Here is a 27,231-nt window from a genome sequence, read left to right as displayed (position 1 = left end):
TATGGATTAGGCCCAAGTAGGAGCAAGTCTTTAGCTTTTTCTCTTATTTTAATTATTTAATGTAGAACAGTATCTTTTTGGCAAAAATTTAGATTATTTTCAATTTTTCATACTTTTTGTGAAAGCTAAAATGATCTTTCTTATAACTCTAGAAAGCATAAACCATTGCACAACATTACAGTAGTTGACAAATTTTGATAATGAATTCAACCATTAGTTCATATGTTCTTCTCTTTCTGATATGGATTTTTCTGTTCCTTTCAAGAAAAACATGTTATGGTTCAGACATAATTTGTTTAAGAGGAAAACTAAGAACTGTTGAATTAAATTAGACTTGGAGAGAAAAACAAGTGTAGACTTACGTGCCACCAACAAAACGGTCCATCACTTCTTAACTTATTTGTCTAAACTTGTTAAAGAGTTGGGCTTAAATGGACAAATGAAAGTGGATTGTCAAATGATTTTAGGTTTAAAAATATCAAGTCATGGATTAATCATTTTGATTTACCTATCACCTGGTGAAATTAGCCCACCGTGAATTGATGAATATTGTTTTGAGGGAATGGTCACTGCAATGCTCTGAAATAAAAAGACATAGAACAAAATAAGAATAATACCATATTCATTTACATAAACTACTAACCAAATTAAAACAGCTCTGTAATCAAAATAACTAAAAGTTCAGGTAGTAATCTTGTAGAGTGAAGCATATTGTACAATTGCCCTAACTTCCATTGCAATAAAACTGGATGAGCTGTACAACAAGGGAATGATTACCTCCCGTTCATCTCAGTGTTTTACTGCCCAGGTGGCAAGGATAGAGGGTTACTCAATAGATACTGAAGGCTTCTTCAATATTACTGTTTAGTTTGTAAAATACTTTAATTCATCCTATAAGATCAGTACTTTCCAAAATTATGGAAGGTACACTTTACTCTTCAGTATCCTATTGCTTGAGAGGTTCTAACTTAATCAATGAAATGCTGTGCATTTTCAAACAAGATCATTCCAGTATAGATGTGTAATTTCAATCTGAGGATGCTTACCGTGAGCACTGTACTGAACAATGGATATTTTTGACTTGTACGGTATGTGTTCAAAGTCTTTGATAATATCTATCACTGTACACTTCTAAGTTATCCTCAAATGACTTCCCACTGACACAATGTTCATAGCTCTTTAGACCTAAGCTGTGATAATTGTTTAAAACTTCAGGTCTTTGTTCATTAACAAAGTCTCCTTAAAGTTCTGTCCTCTCTCCCATCCTTAGGTAGCCCCTTCAAGTCATCTGGTTCTACCCATTGTATATTCATTAATTGTCTTCAAATCATAGCCTCTGTCTTTGGAACTTTCATAGTCTGGTTGTTTCATCTTTTAGATGCATGACCATAAGACATAGGAACAGAATTAGGCCATTCAGCCCATCAGGTATGCTCTGCCATTCCATCATGGCTGATTCCAGATCTCACTCAACCCCATACACCTGCCTTCTCACTATATTTTTTTATGCCGTCACCGATCAGGAAACAATCACCTCCCACTTTAAATATACACACGGACTTAGCCTCCGCCACAGGCTGTGGCAACATGTTCCACAGATTCACTACTCTTCGGCTAAAAAATTCCTCCTTATCTCTGTTCTAAAAGATTGCCCCTCTGTTTTGAAACTGTGTCCTCTAGTTCTGGATACCCCCACCAGAGGAAACATCCTCTCCACATCCACCCTATCTAGTCCTTTCAACATTCGGTAAGTTTCAATGAGATCACCCCCCCCCCCCACATTCTTCTTAATTCCAGTGAGTACAGACCCAAAGCTGCCAAATGTACCTCATACATTAACTGCTTCATTCCCAGAATCATCCTTGTGAATCTCCTCTGGACTCTCTCCAATGACAACACATCCATTCCGAGATATGGGGCCCAAAACTGTTGACAAGTGTGGCCCGACTAGTATCTTATAAAGGCTGAGCATTATCTCCTTGCTTTTATATTCTATTCCCCTTGAAATAAATACCAACATTGTATTTGCCTTCTTTATCAGACTCAACCTGTAAATTAATCTTTCGGGAGTCTTGCGCGAGAACTCCTAATTCCCTCTGCACCTCTGATGTTTGAAACTTCTCCTCATTTAGATAATAGTCTGCACTATTGATCCTTTTACCAAATTGCATTATCATACATTTCCCAAAACTGTATTCTATCTGCCACCTTTTTGCCCATTCTTCCAATTTGTCTAAGTCCTGCTGCAATCACGTTCCTTCCTCAGCACTACCTATCGCTCCACCTATCTTCATATCATCCACAAACTTTGCCACAAAGCCATCAATTCCATTATCTAAATCATTGACAAACAACATGAAAAGCAGTGGTCCCAATACTGACGTCCTGAGGAACACCACTAGTCACCAACAGCCAACCAGAAAAGACCCCATTTATTTCCACTCGCTGCCTGTCAGCCATTCCGCTATCCATGCCAGTATCTGCCCTGTAATGACATAAGATTTAATCTTGCTAAACAGTCTTGTGTGGCACCTTATCAAATGCCTTCTGATAATCCAAGTAAATATTATCCACTGCCTCTCTTTTTGTCCACCCTGCTTGTTACTTCCTTGAAGAACTCTTAACAGATTTGTCAGGCAAGATTTCCTTTTACAGAAACCACGCTGACTTTGACTTATTTTATCATTCATCTCCAAGTACCTCAAAACCTCATCCTTAATAATAGACTCTACACTTTCCCAACCACTGAAGTTAGGTTAACTGGACTATAATTTCCTTTTTTTTCTTTCAGTCTTTCTGATTTCCCTTGTACTTCAATCAACTGCTTTATATTTATCCCAAGAGCATAAATCCTGTATAGCTTCTTATTTTCATTAGCTTCCTTCATTTGACTTTAGGCTTTGGAAGTAATTGAGAACTTGAAATTATCTGAAGTATTTGTCCCATTTCAATTTATTTTCACAATATATTGTCAGGACTTCCTTGTAGACAATGCTTTTGGAATTATGTCAAACAGTAACACAAGACTGTAATAGGGATTGTCCAATATAGCAAGCTGCACAGTATATTAACTTATTTCCAACAGGAAACCAAGTGGTAAGATTGAACAATTGCGCTATGCATGAAAATTAAGAGGTGCAAAATGAAAAGCGCAACTGAAGTCTCTGTTCATTTGCTTGGAGAAGATTCTCCAATATTTCTCAAAACTATCTGACTTTTGGAATGAGACTTTCAATATTACCAAGTCGTCCAGAACACAACTGCAAATATTGATGACAAAATGCCCTTAAACAAAGTTGTTCTTAAATAAAGAGTTTACTTTCATAAAACTTGATGTTGTCTGAACAAGTTGAGGAGTTTGCATCTGCTTGAAATTTACTTACAGCAGGAAATTGGAGACCAATTCCAGACTTTGGGGCTAACTGGCCAGCCATGTGCAAGTTGTCACAGGAATCCAAGAATCCAGAAGAACTCAAATAACCATCAGTCTCACAATCAGCTGATAAAAACGTGGAGAAAATAATGAATGTAATTTGTTTGAAAATGGTCTTGTTAATATATTCTTCCTGTTACATTTTAATCAGGAACACAATTAACAATCCATTGACATTCAGGTGAATGTCACGACTTGCCTATAAAAATACTGCCAAGTTTATTGACCAATAACATAAATGATTTTTTTTGCATTTTTTCTCCCATTGTATACATACTTTTTTTATCATGAATAAAGTCTATTTTTGAAACAAAACATGTTTAGTTTTCATGACATCACAACTTAATGCAACTATGGGCTATAGATAGGGTAAATGCAAGCAGAATTTTTCCTCTGAAGTTGGGTGAGATTAGAACTAGTGGTCATGGATTAAGGGTGAAAAGTGAAATATTTAAGGGGATCATGAGGAGTAAATTCTCCACTCAGAAGGCGGTGAGAGTGTGAAACAAGCTGTCAGTGAAAGTGATGGATACGGGTTCAATTTCAACACTTAAGAGAAAATTGGATAAGTACATGGATGGGAGGAGCATGGAGGACTATGGTCCAGGACCAGGTCAATGGAACTAAGTAGAGTAGTAGTTCAGCATGGACTAGATGGGCTGAAGGGCCCATTTCTGTGCTGTTGTGTTTTATGACTTCTCGGACTCAAAAGACATGAATTTCAATGGGAGTGCAAATCACCTTTGGACATTGGCATTAACGGGGTGAAGAATCTTCATTATACTCCTCTCCCAAGATTGGAGCTAAGTCTGGAAGTAGAGTGCAACTGGTGGCTGACATTGTAGGATGCATTAAACTCTAGCAATCAAAGATGGATGTAAGTAGGCATGTAATTATTTTGAAAGTAGATGTGCAATGGACTGCAGGTACAGTGACCAAGGAATCCACAAAACTATTTATAATCATATTTCCTCCAATGCAATCAATTTGGATGCAGCCAGGTTTGCTTTGAATCCTGTGATCTATACTGATGGCCAGATGGGTACCAGAAACCTTAATGTGAGGAATTTGCCATCAGCCTATCCCTTTTAAGTTTTAGAGGTTTAAACTCTAGTTGGGAGCTTAAAAAATAGATTTAATTTTCTTAAGTTTTTTTTCTATTTTACAACTGAGTAGAAAGTGAAAAATATCCACAAATAACCTGATCTCTTTATTAATAACTTTGTTTATGACTTTCCTAGCAAATCCACTATTCCATGAAATAAATCCATATACATCTTTGTGGTTTAGAAACAGTTTCAAATGCCATTGGAGATTTTCCACACAATGCCCCTTTGTTTTCCCCAGGGTCAAATGGGAGAGGACCAAGAATTAAACTGTTTTGTATCCTTTAATAAAGGCAGGGTTAGTGTTAGAATTGAGGACTACTAAAATGCCAGGAGGTATATAAAATGAAATTAATCATAGTTTCATCATACAATATGATAGGAATGAGAGAGGTTAGAGGGATGATGTCAATGAAACAGAGCATCAGATGTGTCACATTATGGTCAGTCAGCAGATACAATACTGTATGATCAGTGTTGTGGAAATAATGAGCTACATTCCACCCCCATATCTTTTCTAGATCAGAACTATGAGGGGTGATTGATAAGTTTGTGGCCTAAGGTAGAAGGAGTCAATTTTAGAAAACCTAGCACATTTGTTTTTCAACATAGTCCCCTCCTACATTTACACACTTAGTCCAGCGATCATGGAGCATACGGATCTTGGACCTCCAGAAAGTGTCCACAGCTGGGATGATTGATAAGTTTGTGGCCTAAGGTAGAAGGAGATGAGTTATACAGCTCTCGTTACATGCACGTGCAGGTGAACTCTTTGAGTGATTATGCAGAAAGTTTGAAGTTAATAACTCATCAGTTCATAACGCATCAGGATAATTGATAAGTTTGTGGCCTAAGGTAGAAGGAGATGAGTTATTAATTTCAAACTTTCTGCATAATCACTCAAAGAGTTGAACTACATGTGCATGTAACGAGAGCTGTATAACTCATCTCCTTCTACCTTGGGCCACAAACTTATCAAAAACCCCTGCTGTGGACACTTTCTGGAGGTCCAAGATCTGCATGCTCCACAACTGCTGGACTAAGTGTGTAAATGTAGGAGGGGAATATGTTGAAAAATAAATGTGCTAGATTTTCTAAAATTGACTCCTTCTACCTTAGGCCATGATCTTATCAATCACCCTTCGTATAAACTGTTTTCAGCAGGTCCATTTCGATTCAGTATGTCTAGCTTATTATTTAAGCAACATTACTTCACTAACATATTTCAAGGAAAATTGGGATTTGAAACTAAATGATTCATCTTCAGTCTTACATGTAGCTGAAGAATAATTCGTGTTCCTATATCGAAAAGTCTGATGCTGATCAGCCTCTGGCTCCTCAGGCTCTGGTGGAAAGGGAGAATTCAGTAGTGTTTCAATGGGACGTGTGGTGGCTAGAGACTGTGGTGGCTGAGCAACTCCAGCTGCACTTTCGGTTCCGTCTTGGGGCAAGTTCAGTTCTTCCAAGAGCTCACAAATCTTTTTCTTTTTCTCTTGCTCTTTTTTTTTCAGCTCCTCCTGTATGCGTTGGTTTCGCTCGCGCTTTCTCTTGACCTCAGTCACACGGTCTTTGATGGCCTTTGCAACTAATTTGTAGTCAGCCTCACAGACAAAACCCAAGGTCACCTAATGAAGAGACACATTACATATTCAGCAGTGGGTGAACATTATTAGTGGGAGAAAGTAATATCACATTTACAATTTTTGATCCTCTCTAACCCACCATGAAGTAGAAACTCATCTGTGGTTGCAGTGCATTGTAGAAGAATATGGGTGTTGTAATCCATCTCCAAACTTTAGTTCCACTAAGTTCTATGAGTTCCATTTGAAGCTATATTTTGGGTTTAGCACATTAGTCTGAAACTGGGATGAGAACTACGATTAAAGATTAGCTTTATTTGTCACAAGTACATTGAAATATCGAAACATACAGTGAAATGCATTGCGTGCATCTACAACCAACACAACCCAAAAATGTACTGGGGGCAGCCCGCAAGTGTTGCCATGCTTCTGGTGTCAACATAGCATGCCCACAATTCACTAACCCATGCATCTTTTGGAATGTTGGAAGAAACAGAAGCACCCAGAGGAAACTCACTTGATCACTTGGAGAATATATACAAACACTATCACTTCCAAGATCTTTTCCAAATTACAAAACTTGTCTGTTCCTCATCATCATTGTCAAAATCCTGTAATCTCTGCTCAATGTAATGGGATTATCTTCACCTCACAGCCTACAAGTGCATAAAGAAACCCCACCAGCACTTTCTCAAGGGTAGCCAAGGTGAGTGGGAATGTCAACACTGTAAGTGCTGCCCATATCTAGAATGAAATAAGAAATAAATCCAACCCTGGTTGATCTCAAACTAGTTTTCCTTTATCTATTTTTTGTTGAAACCCAAATCAATTGATCTTAGCTTTGAAAATTTTAATTGATCTGACATCCACACCCTTCTGAGGGTTTGAGCCCTAAATCTCTAGTAACTTTTGCAGAGAAAGAAAATGCTTCTTAATTTTATTCCCAAGTAGTCTTGCTTAATGTTTTAAGTCATGCCTTTTTGTTGAATTCACCCATCAGAGGAAATTTGTAGCTGCTAGAGTTACAGAGATAGTAATTGGCTGAAGCAAGAAATTTTAAAACTATTTTACAGTTTAAAATATAAAAAAACAGAGGGAATGATGAGAAGAGTTTCAATGCAGCGATTGCAATGGTCTGAAATATTAATCAAGGGAATTGGACATCAAGTTGAAGGATTTCATCAGATGGACTTTTTGCCATTATCCTTACATTTGTTTCCCCTCTACGAATTTTCAACTGAAAGAAGCGACTCCTTTTGGGGAACGGATTAACAAACACAGATGGCCAGGTTCAGCTAGAATTTTGTGCGACCTTTCATAGTGAAAATTTATCTGCTATTTCTTTCTCAAATTGAAAACTTATTGAAGCCAACTTCAGCAAAGTCGCAGACCATAGCTAATTAGGCATAGATTGTAGACTGAATCTGAGACCTTTCTAATAGAGAATGTTGCTTAACTGGCAAGACTTATTATGTGAATAAAAAATAGAAGCAAAATATGATTTTAATTTTACTGACAAATACCAATCACTGAGAATTGACAAGGCAGGAAAAAAGTTTATTATGAGCTATAATAATTAAAAAAAAACAGGGTTTTAATGCCAGATTTTTATATTTGCTGCAGAACATGCTCCAGTGAACTCTTGATGGGACATCAAGTTGGATGTGTTAGTGCAGGGAAGATGTGTAAATGAGAGGCAAGAGACCTTCAGGAAAATATGATCCCAGAACAAAGTAATGGAGTATCTATTGGATTCTGGTGTTTAAATCCAAGGTTCTTTTAGAAGTCAGAACCAAGGCACAAAAGTTGTTGCTACACGATCATTTTATTAAGAGTCAATTGAACTAAAGGAAGTTGAACAGAACAATGACAGGGGTCTCACTACTTGAAGAAGAGAGAAACTGAAGATAGTGTCTACCATAAAACAAGTACTTTTATACCCAGCGATAAGAAAATTTGTTAGGTAACAGTAATGCAATGAGAAAATACTTATTTAATACCGTAGTAAAAATTGCCAATGATAAAATACTAGCAACGTAATGAAACAACAAAGAAGCTAAGAAGCTTCCAGAATTATACTTTGTATAGGCACTAGAGGCCTATTAAACTGTTAGGTTTATAAAGGCTACTTAAAATACTAGCATATAATTAATTGTTAAACAGCAGAGAAAATGACAATTAAAATTCAACAGTCGGATCCAACATACCTAAACCTATTTGCAGTGACAATAGCTTCCATAATTTTTCACAAATTAAATCTGCTGAACATTGTGGGCAGGCTAAGTTGGCACTGGAATGGGTGGCAACACTTGCGGGCTGTCCCAGCAACCCTTGGGTGTGTTGGTTGTTAACGCAAACAATGCATTTCACTCTATGTTCCGATGTACACGTGATGAATAAAATTGAATCATGAATCCTGTATCTATTTTCATGGTGGATTTGGGATAAAACAACATAAAAGAGAAACAGTGGATGGTTAAAAAGCAGAAAAGAAAAAGTCTGAACAAACAAATCATTTTCAAGTTTGGCGGTAGTAACTAGTGGTGAACCACAGGGTTCAGTGCTGAGATACAAGTTGTTCACAATCTAAACAAATGCACTGGATAAGCAGACCAAATGTAACACATCGAAGCTTGTTGATAATACAAAGGTGGGTTGCAGTATGAATTGTGTGGAGGATACTGTATATTTGTAAATTAGCAAAATAAATGAGTGAGATAGATCTGATGGAATATGTTATATCCATTTCACTGGAGAGAAAAAAAATCAAAGTATTTTTAAATGATGAAAGTTTGAAAGGTGTTAGCTCCAGAGGGATTTGGGTAACCTTGTTGGCCAATCACTAAAAATTAACATGTCGGCACAGCAGGAAGTTAAGAAAGCAAATGTTTCATTGGCTTTTACTGCAAGAGAATTTGAGTGCAGGAGTAAAGACTTAAGGCAATTATGGAAGTGATCCCACGACAGGAGTATTTTGCACAGGTCCATAAGACATAGGAACAGAATGCGATCATTTGGCACATCAAGTCTGCTCCACCATTCTATCATGGCTGATGTATTGCTTTCGTACCACATTCTCCTTCTCCCCGTAACCTTTGACTCCTTGACTAATCAAGAACATAATAACCCCTGCTTTAAATATACCAAAATGACTTGACCTCTCCAGCCATCTGTGGTAATGAATTCCACAGAATCACCATCCTCTAGCTGGAAATTGCTACTCATTGCTGTTCTAAATGGACACCTCTCTATTCTGAGACTGTCTATTCTAGACTCCCCACTCAGAGAAACATCCTCTCCATGTCCACTCTATCTAGGCCTTTCAATATTCAATAGGTTTCAATGAGATCCATTATTTCATTTCCAGAATCATTCTCATAAATGCCCTGAAGACCTTTTCCAATGCCAGCATATCTTTTCTTATATAAGGGTACCAAAACTGCTCACAATACTCCCAAGTGTGGTCTGACCAATGCCTTATAAAGCTTCAGCATTATATCCTTGCTTTTATATTCTAGTCCTCTCGAAATGAATGTTAACATTGTATTTGCCTTCCTTGCCATTGAGTCAACCTGCAAGTTAACCTTTAGGGAATCCTGCACAAGGACTGCAAAGTCCCTTTGTACCTCTGATTTTTGAATTTTTCCCCATTCAGAAAATAGTGTATGCTTTTACTCTTTCTACCAAGTGCATGACCATACACTTCCCTACATAATATTTCATCTGCCACTTCTTTGCCCATTCTCCCAATCTGTCCAAGTCCTTCTGTAAACTTCCTGCTTCCTCAACATTACCTGCCCCTCTACCCATCTTCATATGGTCTGTAAACTTGGCCGCAAAGCCAACATCCCATCATTCAAATCACTGTATACCATTAAATGAAGTGGTCCTAACACTGACACCTTCAGAACACCATTAGTCACTGGCAGCCAACTGGAATAGGCTTCCTTTATTCCCACTCTATGCCTCCTGCCAGTCAGCCAATCGATCTATGCTAGTATCTTTCCTGAAATACCATGGGGATGGGCTATTTATCTTGTTAAGCAGCTTCATGTGCAGCACCTTGTCAAAGATCTTCCAAAAATCCAAATGAACAATATCCACTGACTATCCTTTGTCTATCCTGCCTTTTATTTGCTCAAAGAACTCTAGCAGATTTTTCAAGCAAGAGTTCCCCTTAAGGAAACCATGCTGACTTTGGCCTATTTTATCATGTGCCTCCAAATATCCAGAAACCTCATTCTTAATAATAGATTCCAAAATGTTTCCAACAATCTCTTCAACAACCCCTTTCTGAACCCTGTGGTGCAGTTCACCTTGTCCAGGTGACTTATCTACCTTCAGACCTTTCAGCTTCCCAAGCACCTTCTTCTTAGCAACAACACTCACTTCTGCCCTCAAATTCTCTCAAATTTCTGGCTTACTGCTCAGTCTTCCACAGTGAAGACTGACGCAAAATATTTAAGTTTGTCTGCCATTTCTTTGTCACCATTACTACCTCTCCACTGTCATTTTCAAACTGTCCGATATCCATTCTTGCCTCTCTTTTACTGTTTATATATCTGAAAAACATTTTGTTTCCTCTTTTATATTATAGGCTAGCTTACCTTGGTTTTTAAAAACTTCCCAATTCTCTAACTTCCCAGTAGTTTTTGCTATATTATGTGTTATGCTTTGTAACTGCAAAACATTAAACTAATTCAAGAGAAGACATGAGAGTCCGAAATGCAGGTCTAACTTGTGTTTACTTTTGCTTTTATGCTGTCTTTGACTTCCCTTGTCAGCCACGGTTGGGTCATCTTGCCTTAGGAATACTTCAATAGGTCTTGTACCCAAGGAAGGAATTATTTCAATACAGGGAGTGTAACTAGGATTTGACAAACAGAATCACAGAATAGTTACAGTATTAAAGGAAGTCATTTTTGGCCACTGGATCGGTACTAGTTCTTTGTAAGAGTGAGCTAACTAGATTTAGAAATTCTTCTCTTTCAGATATTTATTCAGACTCCCTCCACTTCCAATATTACCGAACATTGCCTTCCAGGCTATAAATACTTTCACTGTATGCACAATTTTCCTCATATCACTTTTTGTTCTTGTGGCAATCACTCTCATTCTATGCTTCCCAGATCTTGAACCTTCTGACAATGGAAACAGTTCAATACTCATTGTGATTTTAATCACTTGTATCAGATGTCTTTGCAACTGCCTCTGGTTCATGGAAAACAATGTATGTGGTCTATCCACATAGTCAACGTCTATCAGTCCTGCCATCATCGAAGTAAATTTTTGATGTACTCTCTCAAGAGCCTTTGGAATTTTTCAGGTAGCATTGAGAACTGGACCACAATACCCAGAAAGTGGCCAAATCAGTGTTTTATAGAAATGAGATTGATTCCTGGGATGTTTGTGGCTAGAGATAGGCTAAGAGTTTAGAAGGATTGGAAATAATCTTACTGAAAGATATAAATTTCTTACTGGACTTCACAGAGCAGCACATACCAGACTTGGGGGCCAGAATCTGAAAATAAGAGGTTAACCATTCACTACAGAGAAAAAAATTCTTTCACGCAGGGATTTTGAAATGGAGAGCTGTGGAAGCTCAGTCACTGAGAATGACTGAATATACACTGAATATCGAAGACAGCAATTGATTTATTTTTGAATATCAATGGAAATGGTGTTGACAAAGGAAAGTGATGCTGAGATAAAAGATAAGCAATGATTGCACTGATTGATTCAGCAGCACAAAAGAGATGAAAGGCCTGCTTCTTCTCATGCTTTTAATTATTCAAGGTTATTTTCAACAATTATAATTTAAAGAATATTCGCCTGATTTACAGTACTTTTAGATCTCATCATAGCACATTCAGATTGTCACATTGCTGTATGTGGGATCCAGCTACCTGTGGCACATTGAATTATACTACAGTTATATATACTCAGTGGCTACTTTACATGTGTATACCTGCTCGTTAGTGTAAATATCTAATCAGCCAATCATGTGGCAGCAACTCAATGCATAAAAGCATGCAGACATGGTCAAGGGGTTCAGTTGTTGTTCGGACCAAATGCACGAATGGGGAAGGAATGTGAACAAAGTGACTTTGACCGTGGAATGATTGTTGGTGCCAGATGGGGTGATTTGAGCATCTCAGAAACTGCTGATCCCCTGAGATTTTCATGCACAATAGACTCTAGAGTTCACAGAGAATGGTGTGAAAAACAAAAAAAAACATGCAGTGAGTGGGAGTTCTGTGGGCAAAAACACCCTTTTAATGAGAGATGTCAGAGGAGGATGGCCAAACCGGTTCAAGCTGACAGCAAGGTGACAGTAGCTCTAATAACCATGCATTACAACTGTGGTATGCAGAAGAGCATCTCTGAATATACATCACATCCCAACCTTGAAATGGATTGGCTTCAGCAGCAGAAGACCATGAACAAACATCAGTGGCTACTTTATTAGTTACAGGACATACCTAATGAAGTGGCCACTGAGTGTACATTGGTCGTTTTAAGCAGTTTAAACCAACAGAATCTACCGTGTTATCTGTTCTAAGCAATAACACTATACAGAAGGAAGTAGCAGTAATTTTACCATTTCCTGGGCCACCTCTTCTGAAACATCCTTATATAGTTCAAAGAAGAACTCTATGGCTTTATTGTCTTTGTATTTGCCATGGAGTTTCTTTGATTCATCCATGCGGAGCCAGAGTTTTAGGGCAGATTTCGCTCCATCGTCTTCTTCAGCAAGTTCCACATGAACACCAGTGTCCTCTTGGAAGAATGAATGGTCAAGAAGGTCCTGAATGGTGTACCTGCTCGAAAATAGAATAGGACGCTAGGATTAAGCTGATTCCTGGATTTTGTAACTAATACTTCCCCAAAGATGTTGAATTTTTAAAGTCATTTGGATTCTCAAAGGTTTGCATAAAAACGGTTGCTACATCTTGAGTAAATGCACAATGGCAAATATTTCCAAGCATCTTCAGATTACATTGGCCAACTAATAAAAACAAATACTGGAGAAATATGTCTCAGCTCCTCAAAGGTAAACTGATACCTGGCACCTTTATAGAACAAGATTTCAACATGGATTCAATTTTTATATACATTTTTTTGGGAATGGTTTTGGGAATGTATAATTCAAATAAATATTGCAATTCCGACTTTTTAACTTGCCCATTTGATCATTTGATCCTATAGGAGAGGAGTCTAGGACCAGAGGGTACAGCCTCAGAATCCAAGGACATCCCTTTAGAACAGAGATGAGGAGAAATTTCTTTAGCCAGAGGTTGGTGAATCTGTAGAATTCACTGCCACAGACTGTTGTGGAAGCGATGTCATTGAGTATATGTAAAGGGGAGGTTGATAGGAGTCTTGATTAGAAAGGGTGTCAAAAGTTACCGGGAGAAAGCAAGTGAATGGGGTTGAGAGGGATAATAAACCAGCCATGGCAGAATGGTGGAGCTGACTCGATGTTCCAAATAGCATATTTCTGCTCTTATGTCTTATGATCTTATGGAGAGAGTGAGAATATGGCATTGAGACGAGGATCAGCTGTGATCATACAACTTGGTCAAGAGCTGAGTGGGTTAACCAATGCCTATTTTTTATATTAAGCACCACTAAACTACCCGTACAATGTCATGATGCTGTCTCTTTAGATTCATGATTAAATATCATTCAGAGTTTATGCCATTATGATTTTTTAACTGTAATTATACTCTGCTCAAGTGACCTTTGGACAATTAGAGGAGGCTTTTCATCTGCAAGTGATCACAATAAAATAGTGCACAAAAAGCCTGGAGATGAAAGATTCTTTATCTGTCTTTCAGTGATAACAGGGAGAGGCAGATAAAATGTATTGGACCAGGAACAGGGGTGCAGATTGATTTAAATGTGTTCACTGGTGGGGATGGATTAGATTTTATGCTGCAAAATGGTCAAGTTCCTTGTGCTTTGCTATTCTTTAGGCATTGAATTGCTACCTCAACCACCAATGTGACTGCAGGAAGGTCATGCTTGTTATCAGGCAGAGGCACTCCAGCCACCATGTTAATGCAAGCAGATATATAGCTGTCCAAGGTTCTTGAGTTGAACTGGACTTTCCACTTTACATTAAGGGGCCTAAAATTTGTTCAGACTTTCTCCTACAGTATTATGATGAATTATGCTAGGGTAGGACAGATAAAAAGATATCTAAAATACCCTTTTAGAGGGCACAAATGTTGGGACTATTCTCACTTGAATGCAGAACAAGCAGGAGCTGGAGCCAATCCCAATCCCAATTTTAAACAATTTGTTCCTCTCCATTCACTATCACCAACTGTAAGCTGCTCTCTCTTGTTTATATATTTGAACAACCCCACAACCCTCTACTAAAACTCAAGGGTAGCCTCTGTTTTCTCCCATGAACCACCAGTATCTATGTTACCTCAGCTGTTTCTCCATTCTCTGAGCACTGACTTCCCCCTTGATTGCTTTACCTTCCCCCAAACGTCATTTACCTTCCCTTTTCTCATTCCTGCTCATCCTATCCCACAGCCCCTCCTGATTTAGTCATCACATCACTCTTTGGGCCATCACATCAGCTTGGTGTTCACTGGCAAACAATGCCTATTGGGTGCTCATAGCTCAGTCAGGGTGAAGCCAGAGGCCCATTGTTGCTTTGTGCCTCAGGGGTTCCAATATGCACACAAGATCCTGGCTGCTTTTGAATGAAGACTTCCCATTAACATTTCTGGAAACTCAGCTCAAGGCCTGTAACTTCCCTTCAGGAGTACAAATCAACTGAGCGATTAAACATAAAATACTTATTCACAATCAGGAAGGCATAAAATTGTAACAAAACAAGCATGCATTTAACCGTATATGCTAATATATCATGATGCATATCAGCTTGTTTAAAGAGAAGTAGCACTATAACGGGCCATTTAGAAACATTTATTAAAGTCTGACATTCAGTTTGACTTTCAAAAGTTTTTTTTATACATAGAATATACAAAATTAGCAAGTATACATTTCTGATACAGAAACTGAAACTTCAGCATACATTTTAATCTTTTCATTTAAAAGATGAGAAATTCCCCATGCAATATTTGGCCACATGGATGATTCAAATGTCATAAATGGACACTATCAGATAACCTTCTTCCATTAAACCAATCATCACCAGATTCTTACCTCTCATCCTTGTTTTGGCGGATACATCCTTCAATAATCTCTTTAAGTTCTGGGACTTTTACCTTGTTAAAACTGGCTGGCTTAACACCCTACAGAAAAACAATATAGAAGTTCAGGGCAACCAAGTAGATGAAAGTGTTGAATTTGATAATGATGAACTGGATAGCCTGATTTAATTATTCTAAGTAGAGGAACTAAGAAACTTTACATGTATGTTATATCCTGACATTATAACTTTGTATTTGTGATTAGAAGGCTGTAGTTATTCCTGCGCTATTACTCCACTGTGATCACTTACTGTTGCAAATGGCTTGGCCTCAATCAGTGAAGCAGATCTGACCTACCTGGTCCATTGCTGGAAAATTATTGACCAAATCATTCTCTGTGTAGGTTCCTTCATTCATTTTGCAATGCTAGTTATTGCTCCTTACCCCACCAAGCTTTGATGGCAAGATGAATAATCATTTCCTAAGTCAGCCACCCTGATATTATCCCACTCTACCTCTGCCCCATCATTTATGCAAACACACCCAATAATTACCTTCACCACAAATCCCTCCATCTCGATCATTCCCCCCCCCCATGTGGATCTACTTTCTATGCAGTCTATCTCCCATAATCCTCTCCCCTCAATCTGCCACCCAACAATTCGTTTTACATCATTCTGCACTCTCCAAATTTTTTACCTCCCACATTCTTCCTTTTCTCACACTCCTCTCTCCCCCACCTCCAAATTGCAACTCTTACTCCAGTCACTGTAGAGAATGGGCCATTGTGAAATTGTAAGGCCTATTGTGATGCCTTGGCCTCATGAAATAGAATGCTAGAGCCTCTGAGGCTCACATCAAACTGCTGGGATACCCAACAGAGTGCCTCTTTCATGTACACTTTAACATGCAGAAGCAGTTTTAGGCCCAAGTACAATATTTACTCACACTTGTTTTTTTTTCTCCACACATTTATGTTATATATAATTCAGCACATTATTAGCTAAATAGACACCAACCTGATAAAGATGTCAGGGAAGAACCTACAACAGGAGTTGGTTTAAACACCTCGCAACCACCAAGAGTTACACTAAGCTACTGGCAAAAGTTGAAAAGTGTTGCACTCATATTAATGAATCGGTTTGACATTCTTCAAAGCGTCAGGTGTAAACTGGGGGTAAGTCCTTGCATAGTCTCAGTTTAAGCAATGAAATGGAAATGAGCTAATTGTATAACCTCCAAAATTTTCCAACAAAGTAATCAAATCAAGGTGGATTGTGAAAGTGAACTGCAGTCTTACTGTTTATTGCACATCAACGCAGTTTATTCCTGTATGAGCTAGTAAGGTGGCTTGTACGAAAATTAAATCAGTCTTAACTGCACTTTCTTCTGTGTAACTCAGGCCATATAATGCAAATACAACCGTTACTGAGGTCAAATACATAATCAGATTGGCATTCACACAGTTCAGCATTGTTAACTAAAGTTACTCTGATGTTGCTTGTTTCCCAGAATTTGTGAATCATCCCTAAATAACAGCACATTAAGACAATGGAGCAAAACGTCACTAATGCAATAATCTAAAAAAGTTTTCAGGTTCACCGGGCCTCTTCTTCCTTTAAAGTGCATACAGTACTGTTGAAAAAACACAGCCAGCTTGCTTCAAATAGAGTTTGAAAACAAAAGAGTTTACAGGTGCTGGGATCTGGTATGAGAAAAAGAACAAAGGAACAATTCAGCGGGTCAAGCAGCATCTATAGACGCAAAAGTTGCAAGTCAATGCTTTAGGTCGGAACCCTACATCAGGAGCTCCATAGATGCTGCAAGATACAATAAGTTCTTCCAATGTTTTGATTTTTGTGGTCTAATTCAGCTCCTATGTCTAATAGGCATATGGTCTAAATTTTGAAGCCGTTATCTGCAATACAATCTTAACTTCGTAAAATCTATCCTCAGGTGACTTCCTCAACTGGGAACAGCTTTATCAGTTTTACTTACTAAAATTATTCTATTTCCAGATCTTTTTGTGTCTCACCATTGTCCTTTTCCAACAGCATTGGCCCACCTGTTTTTGCTCACAATATTCTAAATGTGTTCTGAACAATGATTTATAAATAAATGTTCAGTATTAAATCCTTGCTTTTATATTCTAGTCCTCTCAAAATGAATGTTAACATTGCATTTGTATTCCATTCTACTGACTAAACCTGCAAATTAACCTTAAGGGAATCCTGCTCCAGGACTTATCCCTGTACTATTTTTGACAGACCATTGTACCTTGATCCTCCACTCCCTACCATAATCTTAAAATTAAGCTCAAATGGTTGAATAAATTTGGACAGTGATAAGTTATTTGGGCTACAAAATGGAAATGGAAAAGGCAAAAGAAGAGTTTCATTGTCAGTTGAATGGGTATCACTGGATCCCGAATTAGATCTAAGCATGAATGCTGCAATTTAGAGACGAGGCCTGTTCATTGACAAATGCAGGGTTTTAAATATGGCTGCTTTAGGCTGGGCACATTGTACAGTTATATTATGCATGAACACATCTGTATGTGATTAATGACAACTGGGATTGGTGGAGAGCAGTCTGTGCCCCTCTTTTCCCACAATTATACATATCCCTGAGCTAAAGAAAATGAGACGTTCAGCCTATATTATCTTTTCTGTAGGTCTGAACTCGTAAGAATACGAAGAAACTTTGGAGGAACCTGGTATGGTTGGATCTGACAAATTTCTGGCATCTATATAGTTTCTGTTATTACCTGGAGTAATTGTGATGTTCCCACTTTCTGCATCCAACCAACCCATTCTACATCTCTGGTTTTACTGGGGTGGGGCACAGGCTCAATCTTTGGGTACTGTAGAGCTTAAGGCCTGGCTGATTTTAACCCCTTAGCATCATCTGTGTGAAGCAGCTCCAATACCTGCCCAACATCACTGCTGGAGCAGATAAGTAAAAAATCGGTGCTGTGTTGGTTTCAGGATCCATGTAAACCAATCCCAGTGGGTTATGGCTGGTGAATAAGTCAGGTATGTAGCATGTTTACTGGGTGCTGCAGATTTATGTTGTGTCTGATCTGTGTGCACACATGTGTGCAAATTGCTTCATTTTCATGATAGCAGTGACCCTTACAGTTAACCCCTGCTGGTATGACAGATAGGACATCAATCAGCAACTGGTGTACAGAACTTCCCCTAACACTGTGACTTATCCTCAAGTGTCCATCAGGAGAATGAAAAACTTAATATCCTATTTAAAAGGGTTGTCAATTACCTTTATGTTAGTTGTTGACTGACTACTGGGTTTGCAACAACCGCACCGGGCTTGTTGTCCTCCAGTGTCCCTTAAAGTTATTGAGGTTTACAAGGAGTGGGTGGGTATTCATGACTGAAGGTTATTGTCTTGACTGCAAGGCTTCTGTGTAAGTGAATTACTCTCATTTATAAATGGGCCGTTATCCACTTTTATAGCAAGATCTGCAATTAACACCCATCCCTAAATTGCCCTTGAAGAGCAAATTGCTGAACAATTTTGTGGGATATTTAAGGGCAGTCACACTGCTCTGGGTCTGAAGTCACATGCAAGGCAGACAGCACATTTCCTAGAGAAAAAGATAGTTTAAGAAAACAACAGTAGCTACGAAAAGCTTAATGAACTTAAAAATTAACTATTTCTCTATCCACAGCTGCTGTCTTGTGAAGTGTTCCACATTTTCAGACTTTGTTGCACTAATTTCCTACTTTATTTCCTTTCATTTAGTTAACTGAATTTGAATTATCTAGCCTTCTAGAATGAGGTGCGACAATGTAAACACTATGCCACCATTCTCCCCTACTGTAATACCAGTGTCAGCAGTACCAACTGCCCACTCACCGACAGTCCCATTTCCCTGTCGGTGCCCATCTGTCTGTTGGACAAAGTGGGAAAACTAAAACCATCACAAAATAATCATTGCAAGCCAACGTTAAAAATCAAATGATCCAAATGCTGAACTCTGCACTTAACCAAGTTGAACATAATTTGACAACTATGGCCACAATCCACTTTTGTATTGCATGTGCTTATTGCCCTGAAGTATCATTTACAGTCCTGACTCTTGGACATTCTTTACTCTTAATGTACACTTGCAGCTAGTTTCCCATTTACATTGAGAGCAACAGCTCTAGAAACTTTCACTGTTGAATATACCAATCAGTTTTAGATTGATTCACAATGACTTTCTGCCTACAGACTCCCATTTCTTTCTCAGCTCTAACAGTAATACCTGAGGCGTCAATCTTGTAGAAAAATCTTCTGTGACAGGCATTTCCAAAGCTTATTGAAAGTATCACTGGACAATATATACTAGATCTCCTTCTTCCAGTAAATCTGGTGATTCTTTCATGCAGGACAGGGTCTTCTTAATGTGAGGCCAATTCCATGATTCTTGCTAAGTGCTTACTGTGTGAATCCTTGAAATTTGATATGAAGACAATGAACTAATGAATCCACCATATTTGCTTTTTAAAAGCCTTAGACCTTCTAAACTAAGATAGGAATTCCAGACTACAGCAAATAACTAAAAGTTTGAGCAAAGAACTAGTATACGACCTATATCACTTTTATCATAACTATGTTTTATTCTATTTTCCTTTGACATTGGAGGCCTTATGGCCCATTGAGCAATACCAGGTCTCAATGATCAATTCCCCCCACTAACTACCCTCTAGCCTATGCTGTCTCATCACCACCCTCCCCCACCCCACAGTAAATTGCTCCTGGCTAAAGCAGGAGCGATTTACAGTAGCCTATTAACCCACTAACCCATATTTTCAGGATGAAGAAAAGGAGCGTCAAGAAGAAACTCATGTAGTTAAAGAACATAAAACACCGAAAGTCAGGATCATGCTGTACGCTTACAGTTTCACCACAGTGCTGCCCTTTTCCTATTACCCTGGAAACCATTTATGACATCATTTGACTGACAGCCTCCTTAACTTTCCATAAGATGTATCATCTGTTGCACTGGCCCCAGGTTAAGTTCATCCAGCTTGTTCTTTCAATCACAGTCCCAACAATTATCCAAACTCTGTTAAACAAACGCCTTTCCTGTTCCTAAAATCTTCAAAGAGAGCAATTTGCTTTGGTTTATAGAATGTTTAAATGCACAAATAATAGAGAAATATTCGGCTTTAAGGCATTAAAGTTTTAGCCATGGGCATGTTTCCATTATGCTAACATGTTCACTCTTGCACAATGCAGTGAGGCAGTCTGAAAATGTTTTCGACTTTCAGTGGGCAATGAAATGTAACTGATTGTTCAGTCTTACTTCCACCCAGGGAAATTAACAATTTTATTTTGTAAAGGTGCCCTTGTTTCCCTTGAAAACTCATTACATGTTCTAACATTCTACTTTGAACAAACTCTTGATCATTACTGGGTTGGTGATTCTAGGGGAGTTCAGTGACAGGGCGTAGGTGAGGATGGGACAATCTATGGTGGTGAAGGATCAATTAGAAAATTGGCCCCACATTGAAAGGAAAAAAAATCCTATCGAGAACAAATTAAAACCAGAAGATGGAAACTGACTCAAAATTTGGCCTCAGGCTTCATGTTTCCAAGAGCAATGAATCTGGTTTCCTGGTCAAAGCCTTGGTTTATAATTCTGCCCATGGGTAACCCAGGTAAGGAGTGGACTGGAGAATTGGGGAGGGGTGGATCCAAACCAGTTTCTCCTAATTGGGTTCCAAAGTCTGAAGACAAGTCAAGGCTGGAATGTTGTATTGGCCTAAAGGCATACACCTAGACGTTCCCAGCGCTCCATGACACTGGACGCAGTCCAATGCTACCTTGATGCCAAAGGCAGTCTCAGCTCCAATATTTATCTCTTTATTTGGACTGATGCTGAGGCTTTATAAAGCATCAGTCAGACCACACTTCGAGAATCTTAGCAGTTTTAAGCCCCATATCTAAGAAAGGATGTGCTGGCATTGAAGATGGTCAAAAGGAGGCTTACGAGAATGATCTTAGGATTGAAAGAGTTAACGTATGAGGAGCATTTGATAGCTCTGGGCCTGTATTCACTGGAGTTTAGAAGAATGGGGGGCATCTCATTAAATATTTAATACTGAAAGGTTTAGATAGGGCGCTTCGATAGAGGGCTTCAATGTTTCTATCATTCATTTTATGGGGTTCTTGTATTGCATATGTCTGTGAAGATTAAGAATTTCAGGTTGTATACTGTATACATTCTCTGATATTAAAATGAACTTTTGAACTTTTTGAGTGTTCATGAAGAGAATGTTTTCAATAGTGGGAGAATCTAGGACTAGATGGCAGAGCCTCGAAATAGATTAGAACAGAGATGAGGAGAAATTTCATTAGCTAGAGGTTGGTGAAACTGTGAAATTCACTGCCAAAAATGGCTGTGAAGGCCGAGTCATTGGTATTTTTGAAACAGAGATTGGTAAGTTCTTGATTAGTAATTGTGACAAAGGTTACAGGAAAAAGGCAGAAGAATGGGGATGAGAGAAAAAATAAATCAACCATGACTGAATGGCAGAGCAGGCTTGATGGGCCAAATGGCCTAATTCTACTCCCATGTCTTATGGCCTCATGGCCCATACTATATGACAGTATATTTGTGATCTGACTCTGTTATTAGTCCCAGGACATTCTTGTTTAAACAGCTGTTCTGACTGGGTTGAGGCTTCCAACAGATGAGTAATATCAAAGGACAGCAGCACACTCTTTCATACCCTAAGTGCCATAACACCACTATTTCAATTCACGCTCTTGGAGGTAAGAGTTTAAAATCATAATACAGAGCCTTTTACAAATTTATGAGGACTGATTGATAAGTTCATGGCCTAAGGTAGACGGAGATGAGTTATTAACTTCAAACTTTCTGCCTTATCACTCAAAGAGTTGAACTGCATGTGCATGTAACGAGAGCTGTATAACTCATCTCCTTCTACCTTAGGCCACAAACTTATCAATCACCCCCCCCCCCCCCCACCTGCTGTGGACACTTTCTGGAGGTCCAAGATCCGTATGCTCCACGACCGCTGGACTAAGTGTGTAAATGTAGGAGGGGACTATGTTGAAAAAGAAATGTGCCAGGTTTTCTAAAATTGACTCCTTCTACCTTAGGCCACAAACTTATCAATCACCCCTTGTAGCTATATGATCTTAACCAGGATTCATGCTGGATAATATCTCAGTGGTGGAATACTGTTGTGCCTGCCAGTTCTACTGTTGAGTCAACAGGAATCACAGTTTCATGGTGCTCAATTAGCAATCTGTTCAAAATCATAAACTTGCATATTCCTTGATTGTCTTTGCTTTGCTTGAGTTGTGTTTGACTGACTCCAAATGGAGCAATGCATACCATCAACAGGTTCCTGCCAAGGCTGGACTCCAATGAGACAACAAGATGTTCTCAGTCATACAATGTATTCTTAATATTGTGTGGGCTTATACAGTAACCTATAGTCTTTGTTTCTATTGGAATTACTTCTGGAAAGCTTACACCAACTGAATTGAAGACCTTCATATCAACTAAGATGTCGACTTTCATCTGAAGACTTGGGTAATTTATCACATCTCCATGCAGTGCTCTGAGAGTGATCCTTGTTACATATATGTCTTGGGGATGTAATATTATTAATACTTCAGAATCAGATTTATTGTCACTGACAGAAGCTGTGAAATTTGGGATTTTGTCGCAGCAGTACAGTGCAGGTATAACATATTACTATATACCTCATAGCATATAACATATACCTCATCAACTCTGGAGAACTCCCATCCACTGCCATCTAACTCATAGTTCCCTTACCCCTCACTGCTTGCTTCTATACCTCCTACCCAAGATCGACAAACCGGATTGTCCAGGTATGCCTATTGTCTCTCTCTGCTTCTGCCCCACTGTCCACAAATCTCATCTCCATTTTATTCCCCTTGGTTCAGTCTCTTCCCACCTACAACCTGATGAAGGGTTTCAGCCTGAAACGTCATCTCTACCTCCTCCCATAGTTGCTGTCTGGCCTGCTGAGTTCTGCCAGCATTTTGTGTTTTTAAGATAAGATTAACTTTATTTGTCACATGTACGTTGAAACACACAGTGAAATGCATCATTTACATCATTGATCAACACAGTCTGAGATGTGCTGGGGACAGCCTGCAAGTGTTGCCATACTACCGATGCCCACAATTTACAAACTCTGACCTGTACATTTTTGGAATATGGTGGTCACAAGGAGAATGTGAAACTCCTTAGAAGCAGTGGCAGGAATTCAATCCGATCTTGAACCTGGATCTTACAGCTGATGGCTGTAAAGCGTTACGCTAACTGCTACGTTACTGTGCCGCCCTCTGTGGAGCCTGCAGTGTAGTGGGGAAAGCCAGCAGGGTCTGAGTGACCTGAGAATTGTTCTGTGTGACATGAAGTACTTCAATCAAGAATGCATCGGAGCAATCAACACGAGATAACAAAGGCCTTGATGTGGGTTTCGACAGCAGATGAGTGAAGCTAGAGGTGTAGCTGGGCGAGTTTGCAGAGCTGGAAATCCTGGAACGTGTAAATGGCAACTTTGACTCACAAATTAGTTCTTCAGTTATCAAAATAGGAAACTAAAGTAAGTTTCTACTTACACTTGTTACTTTGCGATATATCTGGGCTGCATTATGGCACTCTGAGTATGGGTATTCTGAGGTGGCCATTTCCAATAAGCACATGCCAAATGCATAAACATCAACTGCTTCATCATATTTTTCCTCGTACATCTCAGGGGCCATAAATTCTGGAGTACCTAAAACAAGGAAGGTAGTGTTAAGCTATTAAATGCTATCATGTTTCACATGAAGGATTTTAATTAAACACAATCACAATGAATTGATGATCAGCAACTCTGGTGCCAAAACTGGCTGTTAATTTTCATTAGAGAAATGCTCACTTGTATCAATAAATACACTCAGAGGCCACCTGCTTGTTAATGCTAAATCTAATCAGACAATTGGGTGGTAGCAACTCAATGCACAAGAGCATACAGACATGGTCACATGCTTCAGTCATTGTTCATACCAAATATCAGAATGGGGAAGAAATGTGTTCTGAGTGACTTTGATTGTGGAATGATTGCTGGTACCAGACGGGGCGGTTTGAGTATCTCAAAAACTGCTGATCTCCTGGGATTTTCATGCACAACAGTCTCTGGAGTTTATAGACAACGGTGTGGAAAACAAAAACAAAACATGCAGTGAGCGGCAGTTTAGTGGGTGAAAATGCCTTGCTACTGAGAGAGCGCACAGGAGAATGGCCAGACTGGTTCAAGCTGACAGGAAGGTGACAGTAACTCAAATAACCACGTGTTAAACTAGTGGTGTGTAGAAGAGCATCTCTGAATGCACAACATGTCAAAACTTGAAGTGGATGGGCTACAGCAGCAGAAGATCATGAACAGACACTCAGTGGTCACTTTATTAGTTCAGGAGACACCTAATAAAGTGGCCACTGAGTGTATATTAATGTTATAAATTCTGAATTAAGGTGAAAGAAGGGAATGTATTTGTACTAGCTTGTCTTTTACTCCTGCTCTTTGTCTGTTATTTCTCATTTCTAGTTTGATTTGTTAATTCATTCTTTCTGTTTAGTGGATGCTGTCACTGATTTATTTTAATGATAAGTCTTTTGTTTTCTCTTTTGTTTTCAGTCAAATGCTTTCACTTTTGGTGTCTTGCATTTGCTGTTCTCAGTCAATCTACTGGGCTAATGAATGTGTCTTTGCTGTACATCACTGGACATTGCTGCTGTTAGTTCTATAAATACTTTGTCAAAGAGACATGTTTGCCCTCTCCTTTAAAACAGATTAAACTAGTATGCAACTGTACACATTTGTTGGCCTCGTCTGAGTGTTGCATTAAATAACCTTGAATATTTGGCTTGAGTACAGACTACCTGCATTTGAATGCTGTTTTGTCTTCACATCAAATCCGTCCTAGCCTTTGACCAATGAAATATAAGATCATGTGTTAATTTTAAGTGGGTTAATTCACTTCTAGACTATGGAAAAGACCAGGTGCAAAGTATGAGCTCATTGTCTTCTGCCCCTGCAGCATGATATTCTGTGTAACTTTACTATTGACACAAAATATTTTGTGTAGGTAGTCCATGCTACTTAAGCATAAATTGGGTGTGATTTATTTAAAAATGGGTGCACATATCCGTTCACTCTGGATTCATGCCAATTTTGTGCAAAGAGGATTTTTTTCTAGTTCAGTGCTAGATGAGTGTAGATCACAGGCTGGCACCTAAATGAAACATTGTAGCTACTTAGACAGAAGTGAAATTTTATCGTGATTGCAATGCTAAATCCATCTTTCGACCCATTAACTATGGCACAGCGATGTCGCTGGATGCACGTGTTTGAGGAAGTGGATTTTGAGGTTGTTATCTGATTGTTGCTATGTTTATTTGTACTTTTTTTCCCACAGCTGTTCCAATTTTGGTTGTCTTGAAACAGTATGGCAATTGTTAGGAATAGTTAACCTCTACATCACTGATATAATTTGTATAATGAGCCTCCCCTTAACTGGCAGAAGAGGGATAGCCTCAAATCAGGCAGAGCTAGGTGGTGTTCATCCCAATGGCAGATGAGTGATCCTCGGTATGAACCAGAGTAATGACTTGGAAGAAGTGGAAGGGCCTGTGGGGAACTCATCATCGTGGGTATTTTTAAAAATATATACTTTATTCATATATTTTATTCATAACATGTGTAATTATGCAGTACAGGACATTCACTGTACCAAGCATATCATCACTACTAATACTATGTAAATGTGGCTTTAACTTTTCTTTTGAAACATTCCATCAGCAGTGAGTTTAAGAGGTTAAAGGTCAATATGTTACTTAAGGAGGTTCTAATTGAGACAGGTTTATAATCACCATAGGGTGTGGAAGACTGTTTGGTGACTCAGCCTTAAATAACTGTGAGGTAGACTTCCAGTGATCCAAGAGCCAGCAGCACTGTCTTGCACTGTCCACTGTGTACTGGTACAACAGATGCTTGGAGGACACCTACCAAACATTGTGGACTTTGCCCAAGTCACAAAATATGCCTGATTTGTCTTTATAAATGATTTTAAATTAAAATTTTATCATATATCCCACCGAGACATGGCATGATACAGTCTAATATGTGGATAATGTTTCACCACTTCAACTCACTTCGACCATGATGCCATGTTAATCTGATAAATAAAGATATACAAGATCTTAACGTGCTTACCTATTACGCTTTTTGCAAATGAGGCGCTTTTCAGTGTTGCAAGACCAAGGTCACCAATTTTTACCGAGCCTGTTTGTCCTGTGATGAAGATGTTATCGCATTTCAGATCCCGGTGGATAATGGGAGGTGATCGTGTATGAAGAAACTGAAGACCCTTCAGGATCTGTCTGCTCCACCTCTGCAGAACCTTATTTTTCATTGCTTTGAAACGCTTTAGGTACCTGAAATAGAAAGAAAATTATTCCAGCTAACCTTCATATTTTTAACATTATCAGCTTGCTCAGTATATACATTACACAGCAAATAAAGTCTTTCATCACATAGAACAGTCACACAAGTTTACCAGGTGTCGGAAAATAATGCTTCATAAAGATCAAAAAATAAAGACAATAAAGAGTTATTTTTCTTCCATTTGTGATGAAAATATTTGTCAGGAATTTGTCTCTGTGTTTTAGTTATAACTGAAATGGTTTTTTATGTGATAATATAAAGCAACCAGAATATATAGGACTATAATTTTTGGGTTACTGCATTTTACTGACATTTTATATGTTTACTTCTATCTTATTTGTGCTGTGTGTGACTGTTGGTACTGTGTGTTGCACCTTGGCCCCAGAGTAATGTTGTTCCGTTTGGCTGTATTCATGACAATTAAACTTA

The 27,231-nt window shown here is 38.7% G+C and overlaps 1 protein-coding gene across 5 annotated transcripts in view; it reads right to left on the bottom strand.

Annotated features, from left to right (window-relative positions):
• Positions 1 to 27,231, bottom strand: part of wnk4a (WNK lysine deficient protein kinase 4a) — a 94,163-nt gene that overhangs the window by 33,399 nt on the left and 33,533 nt on the right. For 4 of the 5 annotated variants that reach the window (XM_059956494.1, XM_059956492.1, XM_059956490.1 and 1 more), the window contains exons 3-9: positions 26,572 to 26,792; positions 23,936 to 24,093; positions 15,309 to 15,397; positions 12,721 to 12,943; positions 5,813 to 6,164; positions 3,384 to 3,499; positions 509 to 579 (exon numbers count right to left, since the gene is read on the bottom strand). In XM_059956494.1, coding sequence (XP_059812477.1) covers positions 509 to 579; positions 3,384 to 3,499; positions 5,813 to 6,164; positions 12,721 to 12,943; positions 15,309 to 15,397; positions 23,936 to 24,093; positions 26,572 to 26,792 — 1,230 coding nt within the window. The remainder of the gene's footprint in view (positions 1 to 508; positions 580 to 3,383; positions 3,500 to 5,812; positions 6,165 to 12,720; positions 12,944 to 15,308; positions 15,398 to 23,935; positions 24,094 to 26,571; positions 26,793 to 27,231) is intronic. The other variant, XM_059956491.1, reaches the window with a different exon arrangement.

Source organism: Hypanus sabinus, chromosome X1 (genome assembly GCF_030144855.1).
Source record: "Hypanus sabinus isolate sHypSab1 chromosome X1, sHypSab1.hap1, whole genome shotgun sequence".
NCBI lineage: Eukaryota > Metazoa > Chordata > Chondrichthyes > Myliobatiformes > Dasyatidae > Hypanus > Hypanus sabinus.
The sequence above is the reverse complement of the archived record's forward strand: the minus strand, read 5'-3'. Positions and strand labels throughout refer to the sequence as shown.